This window comes from Mastacembelus armatus, chromosome 21 (genome assembly GCF_900324485.2).
Source record: "Mastacembelus armatus chromosome 21, fMasArm1.2, whole genome shotgun sequence".
NCBI classification, from domain to species: Eukaryota; Metazoa; Chordata; class Actinopteri; order Synbranchiformes; family Mastacembelidae; genus Mastacembelus; species Mastacembelus armatus.
This window is the reverse complement of record NC_046653.1, coordinates 8,777,818-8,792,574: the sequence shown is the minus strand read 5'-3', so window position 1 is coordinate 8,792,574 and position 14,757 is coordinate 8,777,818. Positions and strand designations below refer to the sequence as shown.

Genomic DNA, 14,757 nt, shown 5'->3' with positions numbered 1-14,757 from the left:
ATATTCACTCCAGGTTTTGAGGAATGAATACATAGCATACAGTCTTACCTTCCTACTGTATTTATGACTAGGAGAGTAAACCTTACAGCAGTGAAATGTGGTGAAGTCAAAGTAGCAGAAAATGGAAACGTACAGATACCTCAAAATTGCACTTAAGTAAAGTACTTGAGTAAATATATTTAGTTACTTTCCAGTAACGGTTGACAGTTGACGAAGACGAGTGGTTTCCAGAAATAGATTCAAAAGATTTGCAAGGTATGAACAACCTCTAGTGTATACAAGAGTCAAAGATTCTTTAAAATACTTTGGTTGGCCAGGAATATAGTTGTGTTTATAATGTTGCCCCATGTCTGCTGGATGTGGAAGTAGGTGGTTGCTTATCTATTGGTTAACTAGCATTTTTATCAGACCTAATTATTTTTTTGCTTGTTTTTGTGCTAGAGGTGAACAATAGCTTACTGGACTTCAGAGGCGATGAAGATTAGTCAGTTAATTAGTTAACTGACAGACAAACACATTTTGCAATTATGTTGAGAGTTGAATTATCTTTTAAGGCAACTTTAGTGGGCTGGTTTTAATTTTTTAAAAATTAAAAACTTGTCTTGCCACTCTCTTAGATGTAAGAATCTTCTGCTTCTCTAGTTCTTACGTGAAAGCAAATTGAGCATCTTTGGCTTTCAGACGTTTGGACAGAAGAACTGTTTTCTCTAGGAACTACACGGTGCCAGACCCCCCCCGGCCTGTTTGATGGCCACGTCTGGCCCATGTATTTGAAACACAAGAACATCACAACACGGTGTTTCTGCATTAAACGCTGTGCTCCTCCAACATCACCCTTGATCTCTCTTCACTGATTTGTGGTCACATTTTGCTCTCTCCTCCAATCCTGTGCATTTGTGTAACTGTGTTGCAGTGTGTGGCTATGTTTGTGACGCTGTATTTATGGGTGCCTGATTTTATCTACAGTTTGTTGCTGTCACTAATCTGGGTAAGAAGGAATGTGCACAGATTGAGTGTACGGGTGTCTGTAAATCAATAAACTTGCCAGAACGTGGCCTAGCAGCCACATCTAAAATTAAATTACATCACATCTGAAACTTCAGAGGTGGATTTGGCAATCTGACTGCCATTGTCTACTTTGTGCATGACTGAGGCTTATGCTGGCAACTGCAAACATTGTGGCATAAATGTAGCCAGAAGCAGACCTATGAATTGTTCAGTAATACATACTAGAAAACACTACCTGCCAATCTTAGGTAACCATGAAACTCACAAACTGCAGATGCGTGAAACTTTCTGATAAATCGCAGAGGAAAGAATATTTTTGTAGGCCCACAAGCAAAGTGGCCCCCACACTCTGCAGCAAAAAGTGCAGCTACTTAAATTACATTGGTACTGGTGGTATATGCTCTGCTGTCATGTCTTTCATCACTTCTTTATTTTCCATTCCTTGTCCCTTCCCCCTTCAGCTGCTTATAGGGTTTGAGAGCGGGACGATTGTACAATGGGACCTTCGGGGCAAGAAGGCCGACTTCAGAATCTACTATGATGAGGTGAGCTCCACTGCACAAACTCAACAACTGAAGGCGAACTTGCTGTCAGGTGAAAATGTTGTGTTTATAATAGTCATACATTTTCACTTTGATTTTAGCAATCTCTGTGTGGATGCCCTGTTAGAGCAGCAGGAAATAGGACATAGGTATGGCAAAATGGCAAAATTGAGAATTTTGGAAAACAAATTGCAAAACAAAAAACCAAAACAAAAAACATTTGACACAGGGATGATTGAAGTGAGTGAAAACTACTTTGACACCATAGTCCTGTGTAAATATATAGTTGTCATGTTTGTTTATCATCTCTAGAAAACTATGAAATTCCAACGTTCTAAGTCAGGCAAAAATGAAAAAGGACGATTGTTCATGAATGCATATTATGGCCTTAAAATCCTTTGTGTGATATTTTCATCTTTATTCCCATCATTTATCCTATTCACAAATCAAAATTAGCTATGTCATCTAGCTGTTTCATTTTTGATCAGCTTTTATTTTCAACAAAATGGCTTTGTCAACAAGTGCTGTATTTCATCGTCTGTTTGCCTGACAACCAATTACTGCTATTTGAGCAACAAGCTGTAATTGGAAGGCTCAGGTATGCGCAAACCAATCTAAACTGCCCCTGACAGCGCACAAAGCACTGTCATCAGAAGAAGGAAAAGGCTACATTGTCATTTCACCCAATTTCACCCAATTAGCAGTCTGGCATAATATAAGAGGGTGCCTTAGTGTCTAAGACATTTGGTTTTTGTGTTCTCTCTATATAATACATAAAGATATTTTCAGTTAAGGGTTAGTTGCTGATTCACCATACAATCAAAAATGATACATAACATGTAGTGCACTTCTGATTTGCAAAAGTGATTTTTGTGATTATAAAACAGTTTTTTGCAGTTGTGAAAATTACAGGTGGGATGAAAGTCAGCACATGCATTGCCTGCTCTTCACATTGTCATGTAAAAGTATTCTCAACTGGAGTGCACAGTGTAAAAATTACCCAGCTAAAACTAGAATAATCACGTTGTTATGAAACAGCTTCAAAATTGTTTTACATGCCCACACATACAGGCACATACTTCTCAGGCATCGATCGTATTTAATAGGTTTTTGCCTCTGTGGTCTCAGACCCAATGTGCCCCATGGACAGTTTCACATTGTGGAAGTCAGCCTCTGCATTCGCTGCCCTTTCTCATCCCTCCCCCCATTTCCTGTGAAGATTCACATCGCGCTCATATTAATTAAGGTGGGCTGCATCACCTCCAGTGTAGCATGGCATTTCTGTCCCATTCATAAATAAAAATAAAAAACACCCCTTACACTACATATCACAAAGACACAAAGGTGGATTTGTTTTTTTTTTCATTTCATTGGTATAATGCCTACCCAGAATGGGAAGGGAAATACCTGTAAGTAGTAACTTGCTAACAAATTCAGGTAATAGTGTCCTGTGTCTAAAAAATACTCAAAATACTGTGTAGCCAATTAGAACTCCAAATAAATTTTCTATGGATCTCTAACCCATTTGCCAAATAGTGCAGTCTGGCTCACACTGGATTTGCAAATATGGAAAGGTTAATTGAGAACAATATAAAGCATTAAAGTATTCAAGGTTTTAGTTTTAATATTAGAATGGAGAGTGCAAGATCCTCCCAGTATTCCCTGTGGTGATAACCTCTGCTCCTTTCACATGAGTGGCTGTGAGTGATATTTTGAACAATAAAATACTATGTACAACTCAACATTCAAGGTCATGATAAGGATATGAATTAGACAGTTGTGGTGGTAAAATTAGCTTTGACCCAAAGTGAAATAAATACATAATTAATTCTGAATATTTTCTGAAAATACTTTAATTAAAATTTTGAAGTAAGATATACTTGGATTATCAGAGTGAAGTGAAGTGTATTTATATGGTAATAGGTTTATAACACAAAGCTATAGGCACGACGTCTGGCAGAAAGCGCGGCCTGTGTTATACTACTCTGTTGGAGCTCTGTATCCAAATGCTAATGGCTGCACATGTGATTTCTGCTCCTGTAGTGGGCTGCAGTGGAGGTGAAAATCATCTCAGTTGTGTCTAGTTTTCTGTGACATATCTCCTAATGACCGCTCCAACTGTGGCCTGTATCATCCCTCTTGGGAACATGGCCAATGTCAGCAGTGGGTGTTGTTGTGAAAAGGCACTGAAAGATCATCACCTAATTAGCTTAAATAATAAGACAAGCGGGCATCGGGCTATTTGACAGATGGTGTAGTGGGTAGAATGAGGGCTTAAAAGACAACAACAAGCCTTGAAAATACAAATCAGTGAGGCGAAGGGAAACTTGAGCTCTGAGCTTCTTTATTGCCATGTCATTTGCTGTTTTGGCTTGAACATGAATTGAATTTTCCTTCGGGGATGAATAAAGTTTCTCATCTCATTTCATCTCATTTTTTACCTGCATAGTTGAGCTGTCTTAGCTAGTGCATCACTAGGCAGCACAGGACAGAACATTAGTTTTGAAAACTAGAAAATCCTGGATGTGAAGTAACATTCCTGTCAAAGCCTCATACTTACATTGTGATTGTGTGCTACATGCAGTAAACACTTTGCCCCTGCTCCCTTATGTTTTTGTATTAGTGTGCATAACCTCACTGTCATTTTTAAGACATGCTGTATATGTTTGTAAAATATCCGCTCCCTTTCGAAACAGGCCATCCACTCAGTCAGCTGGCATCATGAAGGGAAGCAGTTCATGTGCAGTCACTCAGATGGCAGCCTGACGCTGTGGAACCTCAGAAACACCAGCAAGCCATTCCAGGTCACCTTTCCTCATGGTGAGATGTTCACAATATTTTGCTTTGGTATTCCCAAGCTGGGCAAAATGTGTTGTCAGGATTGCTACATATCAAAACTTTTCTAGCTGTCCAGTGCAACTGGCATTTGTGATGCTGAAACTGAAAGTCATTGGTCAAGTGTCAGCGCATGACAAAACTAATCTGAAACTGACACTGTGTCTGACATTGTGACATACAGTGTGTTACTGACAGTGGTAAATACTTGGCAGGTGAGAAAACCTCACACCAAATGTAATGAACACTTCCTCTGACTAGTCTCTCATCTGTTTCCTTCCTTATCTGCTGTGGTCTGTAAAACCTTGTCTGCTCAGTGAAAAATAGTTCCTTACTGTGAGCTGTGAAGATGGGAAGGAAAGAGGGAAGGGCATGGATGGTGAATTTTAGATATGTGGTGTTACACATGTCATGAGAGTGGGAAAAAAAGGGGAAAGAATAAACAGAAGGAGCTGAAAATGGATGAAGTGCAAAAAGAAGAAGAGTACATAGACAGCCTGTTGTCTCCTGGGAATGAAACACTCCCTCTGTTCCCGTAATAAATAAATGAACTAATTCTGGCAGGACACTGCAAGTCAAGCATCATGCAAAGACTCCCATCATATCTGTGATTTAAATGGCTTCACGCTCACATTCACTTTGTATATTTGATTTGCTTTGCTTCATGCTTTGCTTGCTGGCCACCGCTGTCACTAGTTGTGTTGTGTGACAGACAATATGCTGTAAGCTACTGTAGATGGAGCCTGGAGGCCCACTGTCTAACACACTGTATAAGATCTCCACCAGCAACATCCAATAATTGTATTACCACTGCATATCCCATTAAAAACCCTGTTAGCTACTCCGCCCCTTTTTCTGCACACGGCCGAACAACACATACCCAAATTAAACTAGCTGTTGTCTTTACATTTTAAGGGTTATATTGGTGACCTTGGTGTCGTTTGAAGGAAAAGCTTTCCAGTTTATTATTTCACGCTGTAAAATATGAAATATGACTCCCCTTCCCCCCGTAGCTGCGTAACGAACAGGTTTGATTGAGGGCTCATGTGCTTCACAGAAGCTTGATAAGTCAATCTTTATTGAATAAACGGCGAAATCATCCATAAAATGAACCGGATTAAAACTTTTCATGAGGAGGACGATGGTTTTATGGATTTACTCAGGGATAATAGACCTTTTGGACTAAAACCATGGATGCACTATGTTCCCTGGATTCTAACGAGAAAAAGGACATGTAAGAAGTAACATTAACATACAGAAAATGTAAGAACTAACGTTTTTCATGTCCATCTTTTTCAGCAGTTTGTAAGAAGAAATAGCTTAAACATATACAAAGAGAAAACAAAAAGTCTCCTCTGTTCTGTTCCCTTAGGAAACAGCATGTACAGCAACTGTCTCTATGCTATGTGCAAAAACAGCTGGGCAGGTGCTCCGAGATCCATGTCAGTCCAATTCCTCCAGTGTGGGAGGTACTAAATATATTTGCCACTGTAGATTTTACATGCTCTTTGGGTTGGTATTGAAACACGACAGTGAAGGTTTTAGTTAATGTGTCTTTGAGAGGGAAATGAACAGTTTTCTGAACAAGTGATCACACTAAGTTTAAGGGAATCCCTTTATGGAAGAAAGGAAGAGAGTGATGGAGCATCGAAGACAGGGAGCAGGAAAGTGCACCCAGAGTTTAAGAGGAAAGACAGCTGGCTGAACGTGTAAACATGGATGAAAAATACCTTTAGCGGTAACAGACAGGGCACACAAAAACTGAAAAAAATCACAGCTGAGGATCAGTTTTAGCTGGGTCTGTCATCCTGTCTCTTCTTCAGTCTGTTTAATCTCTGACAGCTTAAAGAAGATGAGTTCAGTTTTCATGTTACTTTTCTTTTTAGCCATACAGGAAACAGAGTAAAAATAGACAGTGTATGCACAGATTGGACACTGAATTGTATAATGTCTCACAGCTGTGGGTTTGACTGATATCAAAGCATTACCAAGCCATCTGACAATTTACTTTTATTTTTCTGCTATTTCCTTTCCATTTTATGTCCTTTCCTGTGATTCAGTGCATCTTGTGGTCCTCTACCTTTGAGCAATGCTGTTTTCTCACAGTCCAAGGGAAGCCAGGCTTATCCTCTTTTTTTCAGACTGTACTGTAGTTGTCAGTGTAATAAAAACGCTCCAGTTCTAAGTTCAGTAATTCTTTTGTGCTGTTACTGGCTGTCATTTCTTCCCCAGTATCTTATAATGAGTGAAACAGCACCCTATAAACATTGTGAATGTGTGGTGAAATAGATTAACCAATCAAACAAGGCTATCATCATGCCACTGCTAAACTGTCAGGAGTATGTCAAGGGAATGCTAAAACTTGAGCTGTGTATGCGGCAAATCTGGTTTTGAGGCAGATACACTCATTCATTTGTTCTGTGTGCTATGTTTGTAGACCCAGATCAGCTTTACTGGTACAGTTGAAGTTGAAATCTTTCCTGAAGGGTATCATATTGGTAGAGGCAAGCATTGCTTTTTCACCTGCCCCCCTCAGGTCCTGCCAGTGTGGGGATCGAACCAGAAACCTTCTGCTCACAAGCTCGTGTCTCTAAAACTTTAACCCAAACCACGACCTTTTCCCAAGCCAAATCATGGGGTTTATCTGCCTTCACCTGACCGCATGTGGGAGGAACACTTATCTCCAGCATCAAACTCTTGTGCTTCGTACACCCACCATCCATCCTGTCCACTTCTGTATGACTTTTGTGCTGAGCTTATGTTTCCTTTCAAAAATATATTTGGTAAAGTCACATGCAGTTGTTTTTTTTATTTAAATATATACTGTATAAACAGTACTTTTCACATCCACTTTCCACTGTGAGTAAGTTGAAGCTGTTGTTGCAGGACATATGTAGATGATTCTGTAGATCCAGCATAGATGGAGAATGGGAATGGGAAGTAGAGTTGTCATGCTGGAACCATGTCCTGGTGTGTTCTACAATATAATCATACATATTAATCGCATTATTACTTACAATATGCTTACAGTGTATGTTAATTGAAATGTCACACAAACATACACTAACTCAGGTCTAATGTTGCACAAAAACTAAGTTGATATATTGTTTTTAAATATTATCAAATTTTTTTCTGTTTTCTCTCTTTCAGGAAAAATCCAGAAGGATGGGAGGAAGGAGTCATGTAAACCAATACTGAAAGTGGAGTACAAGACCTCAAGGAACAGGTTTGTTTCAGAAACCTATTCAAATGAAATAAGCCACTGTGTTACGTTATTTCTGTAAAGTCTGAGACAGGAATCATTCATTCAGTTATTAAATAATACTGTAGCTTTGAGACTGAGCATTTATTTATTTCACCTATTTGTTTTATTTTGCAAGGTGCTTCTAATTAGTGGGCTATAAACAGATTGTGAGCTACATACAGTACAGTGCATGCATACAAAGTAGTTTATCTGATGGATTAATTGATCTTCATTTATTTAATTATTTTTCAACTACTAGCACTAACAGACCATCCTAAAGTCCTGTTCTCTCCCCACAACAGTGAGCCTTTTGTTATCTTCTCTGGGGGTCTTTCATATGACAAAGCAGGACGGCGGCCAACATTGACCATCATGCATGGCAAGGCCATCACTGTGCTAGAGATGGACCATCCCATTGTGGAGTTCATGGCACTCTGCGAGACTCCTTACAACAATGGTAAGTGTATACAAAGATACGTTAAAATTGGACTTACATGCTTTCAGGGGTTTCTGCAGTATTAAAGCCAGGCAGAAATATTTGCTTTTATTAGTTTGAGTTTAGACAAACCTGATGTGGTGTTTCAAATTAGGAAAATTAGGAATCAAAATTCAAACTAAAGAATAAAATGACTCAATTTTGGATTAACCCTAGATTCTCTTGATTACATCCAAGTCACAAATACACTTCTATCCTCCCAGTATGTAAAATATATTAAGGCTGTTAAATGGAAAATAAAATTTAAATGTTTTTTTTTTGTTTGTTTGCTTGCTTACATGTAGAATATTTTTCACTATTGAAGGATTCTTCAAAACAGTTGCAAGTGACAACCTGGGTTATTTAAATTTTGTTTTCTAATTCTTTTATCTCAGGCTCAAGCTTGATCAATTAAAAGTCACAAAAAAGAGGATTGATATTAGAATGAGGACAAGTGCCATTCACAGTGCAGTAAATATATATTGTCCTAGAAACTCATTGTGATTATAATTAATGTGGATTAAGCATTTCCCTCTTCAGTTTGGCTTTGTGTCTTACAGAGGTTCAGGAGCCTTATGCAGTGGTGGTGCTTTTGGAGAAGGATTTAATCGTGGTGGATCTGACGCAGAGCAAGTATGTGCTTCATATATATAAAGACACCTTTCAGATGGGAGAGTTTCATCATCTCCTGTCAACATTTGACATAAGATTATATCACCTAATATCACCTCAGGGGAAAACAAAACATATAACATTCATCTATATGTCAAGTCCTGTCAACCACAAAATGAAAGGGTTAAAGTACTACACTCACTCAAATCTGCTTCTCGGGGGAGGATGAAACGTCCGATGTTCTTTAAATGAAGACGTATTCATTGCAGTTTTCACTAACACCTTAAAAGGGAATACATTTGAATCAAACCAAAACCCTTAGGTATAAAATAGGTTACTTGGTTAATTAGGTTACCTAATTAAAGCTGTTCGATATAAATATCTCTTGCTTAGACTTAACGCAGTTTAACGTGTCCTGATTGTCTTTGTCGACATTGTCAGCTCAGAGATTAGCTGCTAATTGTGTCTCAATTATTCATTATAAATTAGTCCCTGGCCTGCACCTAGAGGGTGTATGTACACTCACAATAAAACCTCACACTAATATTCAAGTTTACTGGTCATGTTTTGTAGTAGCACGTTTGGCCATGTTTTAATGCAGGTACATAGCAGTACTATTTTTACATAATCTGCAATTTTATTATGGCAGTAATGTGGTTAAAGCAGAGGATAGGTAAAGAGGAGATTTTGTATATTGCCATACCTTTTAGTAATGAGTATCTTGTAATCCCCACTATTCTCAAGGATAAGCAAGCATAGCTTATTGATGTATGGAGAAAAGATCCTGTATTCAGTTTTTAAATTTTCATAAATTTTGCATCCAGATACTTAGGATAAATGAACAAAAAAATCATGGAGCCCAAATAGAATAAAACAATTCATTATATGTGTAAACAGACATTTAATTATCTTATCTTTAATTATCTTATTGTAATTTTATGATGAGGTCTAATTCCCTTTCTTCTTTTTCTGCCATAGGAACACTAGTTATACCACAGCTTATTAAATGCATTTATCTTGCAGTTTCCCTGTCTTTGAGAATCCTTACCCAATGGACATCCACGAGTCTCCAGTCACCTGCACAGCCTATTTTGCAGACTGCCCACCCGACATTATCCCCATCCTCTACTCTATAGGAGCTAAACACAAGAAGACTGGCTACAGCCAAAAGGTAGGGAGGGGGGATTAGAAGATTAGAAAAAATGACTGCTGAACTTGAAGCAAATTATGTGTTATTGTTAACATCTGCATTGTATTTAAAGATCACAGGATGTGTTTTTGAAAACTGAAACAGAAATAATATAAAAACAATAATATAATTATTGTGCATTGTGGAATTAAACGAAATCTTACCAACAGGGTCCAGAGGGGGGAGAAAAACAAAATATAATGTTTTGGGGTTTTTCTCAAACAATCAACTCTTTGTCTGTAACCATGTCAGGAGTGGCCAATCAGTGGAGGAACGTGGACGTTAGGATCCCACACCTATCCAGAGATCATCATCACAGGGTAAGTCAGAAATATGCACAGAAATATTTTGAATGCACAGAACGACCTTATACAGGAGGTCCCAACACACAGGGGACCATTAATTCAAGCTGTGAAGTATTACCCATCACAATTCAAAGGGCATCTACATGCATGTTATAATTCACCAGATGACTGATTTATATTTTATATTTATAGTTTTATGTGACTTCGGTTTCTGTCAACCCCAGCATAATCAGCACACAACAGCCTGGGGCCATGCTGCATTGTAAGGGGTTGACAGAGATGTTAACCTGCTCTGAAGCATGCACACTGGGTGGTGTCTGTTTCTATGTAACCCTCAGATATCTACAGGAATCCAACCAAAGGAGGCCAACACTGTGGTGTATTATCTGTATTATCTACTTTTCTCTTAATTTCCTCATCCAATCTTTCAGTGATTATTACACTAACAGACAAAAAAATCTTTATCTTTGTTTAGACATGCTGACGGCTCAATTAAGTTTTGGGATGCATCTGCATGTAAGTCCAATCTACAGTATTTATTTTTTTTCTTGTGTCTGAGCAGTGTTTAACTCAACTCTTTGTTACACAGTATGCTTGAAAAAAAAACTTTTTATTTTGTTTGTTTTCTTTTGTGTACATGTAGTACAGCAGCATGACACCAAGAAATATGAATGCAACAGGTGACAGGTGATATTATGAACCACAGGATTATACCGCCGACCTCCCTCCAATTTATATCTATGTTTATTGTATTCATACTGCCAAAATTTATCGCAAGTCGCTTTTCTCTCCATATCTGTCTTCCTGAGATAAAAAAGGCACAAAAGGCCTAAAGCATTACATGCATTGCGTACATGCAAAGCCTGACAAATAAAACACATTCTGCACATCAAATAAAGTAGACAGCAGCCCAGATTAGCTTCAACCTTGGACTACAGCTTCCTAATTGAGAGTTCCCATGAATGCTAAAGTTACAGGTCTGTCATTCTTACCTTTAGATGTTTCAGTGTTCAATCTGAGGGCTGTTCAGCTGCTCTCACAAAGGAACAGAACTCCGTTGATGAAGTGTTTTTCTTCTTCAAGGGCTTTTGGCTTGAAGCATGCATCATGCCTCTCAAGCATCTTTGAGGATGTTTCAACATTAAACATCAGCAGGACGTCTGGATTAACCTGAACATACAATTTGGGTTGGGGTGCAATTGTAAAAGACAATCCAAACACCTCCTTGAACAGAAATACTAGTTCTCTGCAAGAGTTGAAGTGTAGGGTATAGACAGTAAGCTGGTTGTATATACCAGTGTCTTAACAAGCTGTCTTTTTGCTGCTGTGTTTCAGAGAAGAGTTTGTTTGCGTTCCTTTAAGACTTTCTGCTTTTGAAGCAAAACATCTTTAAACTTCAGTGCAAAGTGATATTCACATACCTTAGATGACATACCTGTCAAATATGATAAATAACTGCAAAACTGTCATAACGCAGATCATTTTTCTAACCTAACTTTTTTCCATACATGGGATCACAACCCATCTTTCTGATTTGCAACAAATCAGCAATAAATCACAAATGCTCAGGAATTTGGATTTGCAGCCTCTGAATCAAAATTGCTTGTGCTGGAATAAGCAGATGCTGCCCTCTCTCTGATAGGAGTCCCAGATTCAACATGACAGACTCCTTCATTTTAAAAGTGGCAGAGCAATTTGTCAAGGAACTAGAAGTCAAATAGCCTAAAACAAACAAATAAATAAATCACAAACCACATATATTTTACATAAGACCTGCATTAACAAAATACACTTCACCCACTGATTTATTTCAGTTGGTTTACACAGAGACAATATTCCACCTTGATCTTTGTCTTGAACTGTTACACAACCAGTTTAAGAAGTGTCATCCTCCACTGCACTGATGAACCCATCATAAATGTGAAGTTATTTTGTCTATAAAAGTCCAAATTTGCATTTGACTGCAAAGTATGTACTATTTAACAGTTGCTGTTTGCCATGTGATTGATCAAGTGCTCAGTTTAACCTGTCCTGGTCTAGGTGATGCTCAAAGTTCAGACTATCCATACCGACCTACTGCTGTCATTTATTGGAGTGCTAGTTAGCTAATATACTAAGTTAATGTGTTAAAACTAGATCAGACTTTAAGATACTCATAGATGTAATTCTTAGAAGTAGTTTTTAGAGCACAATAAATTGATGCATCAATTCACTTTCTGTTCTTACAACTCCATTTATTTTTGCTATTCAAGTCTCAGCCTTCTTTGATCAATACAATAAGGGCATTTCTATTCACTCCTGCTGTTTTTGTCCATAAAGATACAGCGTTGTTCTGTGCAAAGTGTGAAATGGAATAAAAAGTCAGATGGATGTGGTAATAATCACTTTCCTTACAGTCTAAAAGCCTGATTCCTTTTATAGGAATTATTCAGTTTTACATGGTTAAAATGTTTCAATAAATGAAGAGAGAACACTTCAGTTTCAAAATAGTTGTCTACTGTTGCCTGCATGACGGAGAATAGCAAGATGTGAATACCTCTGTAAAAAATAAGTACAAACACACATACTGGCGCTTTCAAATAAGAGGATTGCTGTTATTTTCTTTTTTATAGTTTTTGGAAAATACCACGGAAAGATCAAAACCAACAGTAAACTTATCCTGATAACAACCTTGTTTAGCCACAGCCTGATAAAGTGTGTCCACCCATGCCACATTAAAACACCATCATACCATACCATTTCACTGGGTAACGCATTCCATTCTTGCAGGGGTGCTACAGTTTTCTCAGTCTGTTCATGTAGCATTAACAAGATTTTCACCAATGTTGTCCTAACCAGTCACACTGCAGATGTTGTATAAGCTGAAGACCTCCAAGGTGTTTGAGAAGCCAAAGCAAGGCGAGGGCCGGGCAGCCGAGTTGGTGGAGGAAGACCCATTTGCTGTTCAGATGGTTAGCTGGTGCCCTCAGAGTCGTATCTTCTGTGTGGTTGGCATCTCAGCCCACGTCATCCTGTATCGATTCAGCAAATATGATGCCAACACTCAGATAGTGGTAAGGGGTGGTACTCTTGTGAGTTGGCGTGTTGTGCATGTCTCATATAACCTTTCACAAACATGTGTTCTGATATCTGAAGTAACTGTGTTTCAGCCATATGTTGTGTACTCAGCCCTGCAATTTTTAGGGAAAGGTATTTTTTAATGCTATGTTGTACTTCGTCAATGTTCATCCCGTGTTGTCAGGAGTGCACATCATGGTTAAGACTGTAAGATGTAGTTAACTGCACACCCACACTTTTACTGCATGTCACACTGTAACAGGTTTAAATATAGTTATTGTGTCTATTATAGTTGTGATGGCTGTTAAGACAGATGGGTAGATCGATCAATATCTCAGTATCTCTTTTAATCCCCAGTCACTAGAGGTGCGTCTGCAGTGTGAGTCAGAGGATGTCATCACTCCATCAGAGAACGAAAACAATCCCTGTTTCTCAGAGTCTGGCTCCCACTCACCCCAACCCCACCACCAACATGCAGCAAGCCCTGGCAGTGGGACACCAGATGGTATCAAAGACAGCATCCCCTGTCTGAAGTAAGAAACTGTCACTTTGCACTTTCAGCTGCATTTTCATGCATTTAACCAGTTGTATTTCCCAGTGAATTTTCGTGATGGAAGCAAACATGTTTCACAGGCAAAATAATTGTTGACACAACTGAAACATGGTTACAATTACAAGTAATTACAAGTAAATAATCTTGTCCCTACTCCAAACACTCTTCTGCTGTACACTTTTTCAGGGTGAAGGACCGGATGGTCCGGGTCCCCCCAGGTTACCAGGCCGACCTGGTCATCCAGCTGCTGTGGGTGGATGGAGATCCTCCACAGCAGATCACCAGCCTGGACATCAACTCTGCCTATGGCCTGTAAGTCTCCAGAAGCATGACAAGCTGTTTGTCAGCTGGGCTGGCTATTTGTCAGTGTGACTATTCCTTTGTCTGTAGATTATGAATGTAGACTGGACAGTATCTATACTATTAATCAGTTCCATACTGTTGGTACTCAGGATTACAGTCACTGCTATAGTTTATAGTATATATACTTAGGTGTACAGATTAATTATAAACACAGCTGCCTCTGGCATCACTGATTATTGTCATGGTGCACTGGTCTCCTAAAGCACACACACAGTATTTTGTGTGTGCTTTAAATTTAAATTCCATTCTCTAGTTTTCCAGAGTATTATAGGAATACTTCTCTTGGCCAAATATTTTTCACATTACTGAAGCAGTTGTGTTAGTAATGCTTTGCACTGTGGCGTTCCAGCCCAGTGGACAATGTTTAATTCCTATCAACCTTACGTGACAATCATATCACAGATCACCACCACTTCTATTCAGCTGCTGAGCCTCAAGCTTTGATCTTTGAAATTTGTTGTTTCATGGTAATGTCATCTTTGCTGTTTGTGTTGTAAGACTCAAGCTGTGTTTAAATGTCACTTATACTGAGGGAGTGAAAAAGGGTATGTGTGCCCACTGCTACCTTTACACT

The 14,757-nt window shown here is 38.7% G+C and overlaps 1 protein-coding gene across 2 annotated transcripts in view; it reads left to right on the top strand.

Annotated features, from left to right (window-relative positions):
* Positions 1-14,757, top strand: part of stxbp5l (syntaxin binding protein 5L) — a 119,087-nt gene that overhangs the window by 75,773 nt on the left and 28,557 nt on the right. For both annotated transcript variants that reach the window (XM_026295727.1, XM_026295726.1), the window contains exons 7-17: positions 1,470-1,553; positions 4,247-4,370; positions 7,536-7,611; positions 7,932-8,086; positions 8,665-8,737; positions 9,740-9,887; positions 10,158-10,225; positions 10,686-10,726; positions 13,049-13,263; positions 13,625-13,800; positions 14,007-14,132. In XM_026295727.1, coding sequence (XP_026151512.1) covers positions 1,470-1,553; positions 4,247-4,370; positions 7,536-7,611; positions 7,932-8,086; positions 8,665-8,737; positions 9,740-9,887; positions 10,158-10,225; positions 10,686-10,726; positions 13,049-13,263; positions 13,625-13,800; positions 14,007-14,132 — 1,286 coding nt within the window. The remainder of the gene's footprint in view (positions 1-1,469; positions 1,554-4,246; positions 4,371-7,535; positions 7,612-7,931; positions 8,087-8,664; positions 8,738-9,739; positions 9,888-10,157; positions 10,226-10,685; positions 10,727-13,048; positions 13,264-13,624; positions 13,801-14,006; positions 14,133-14,757) is intronic.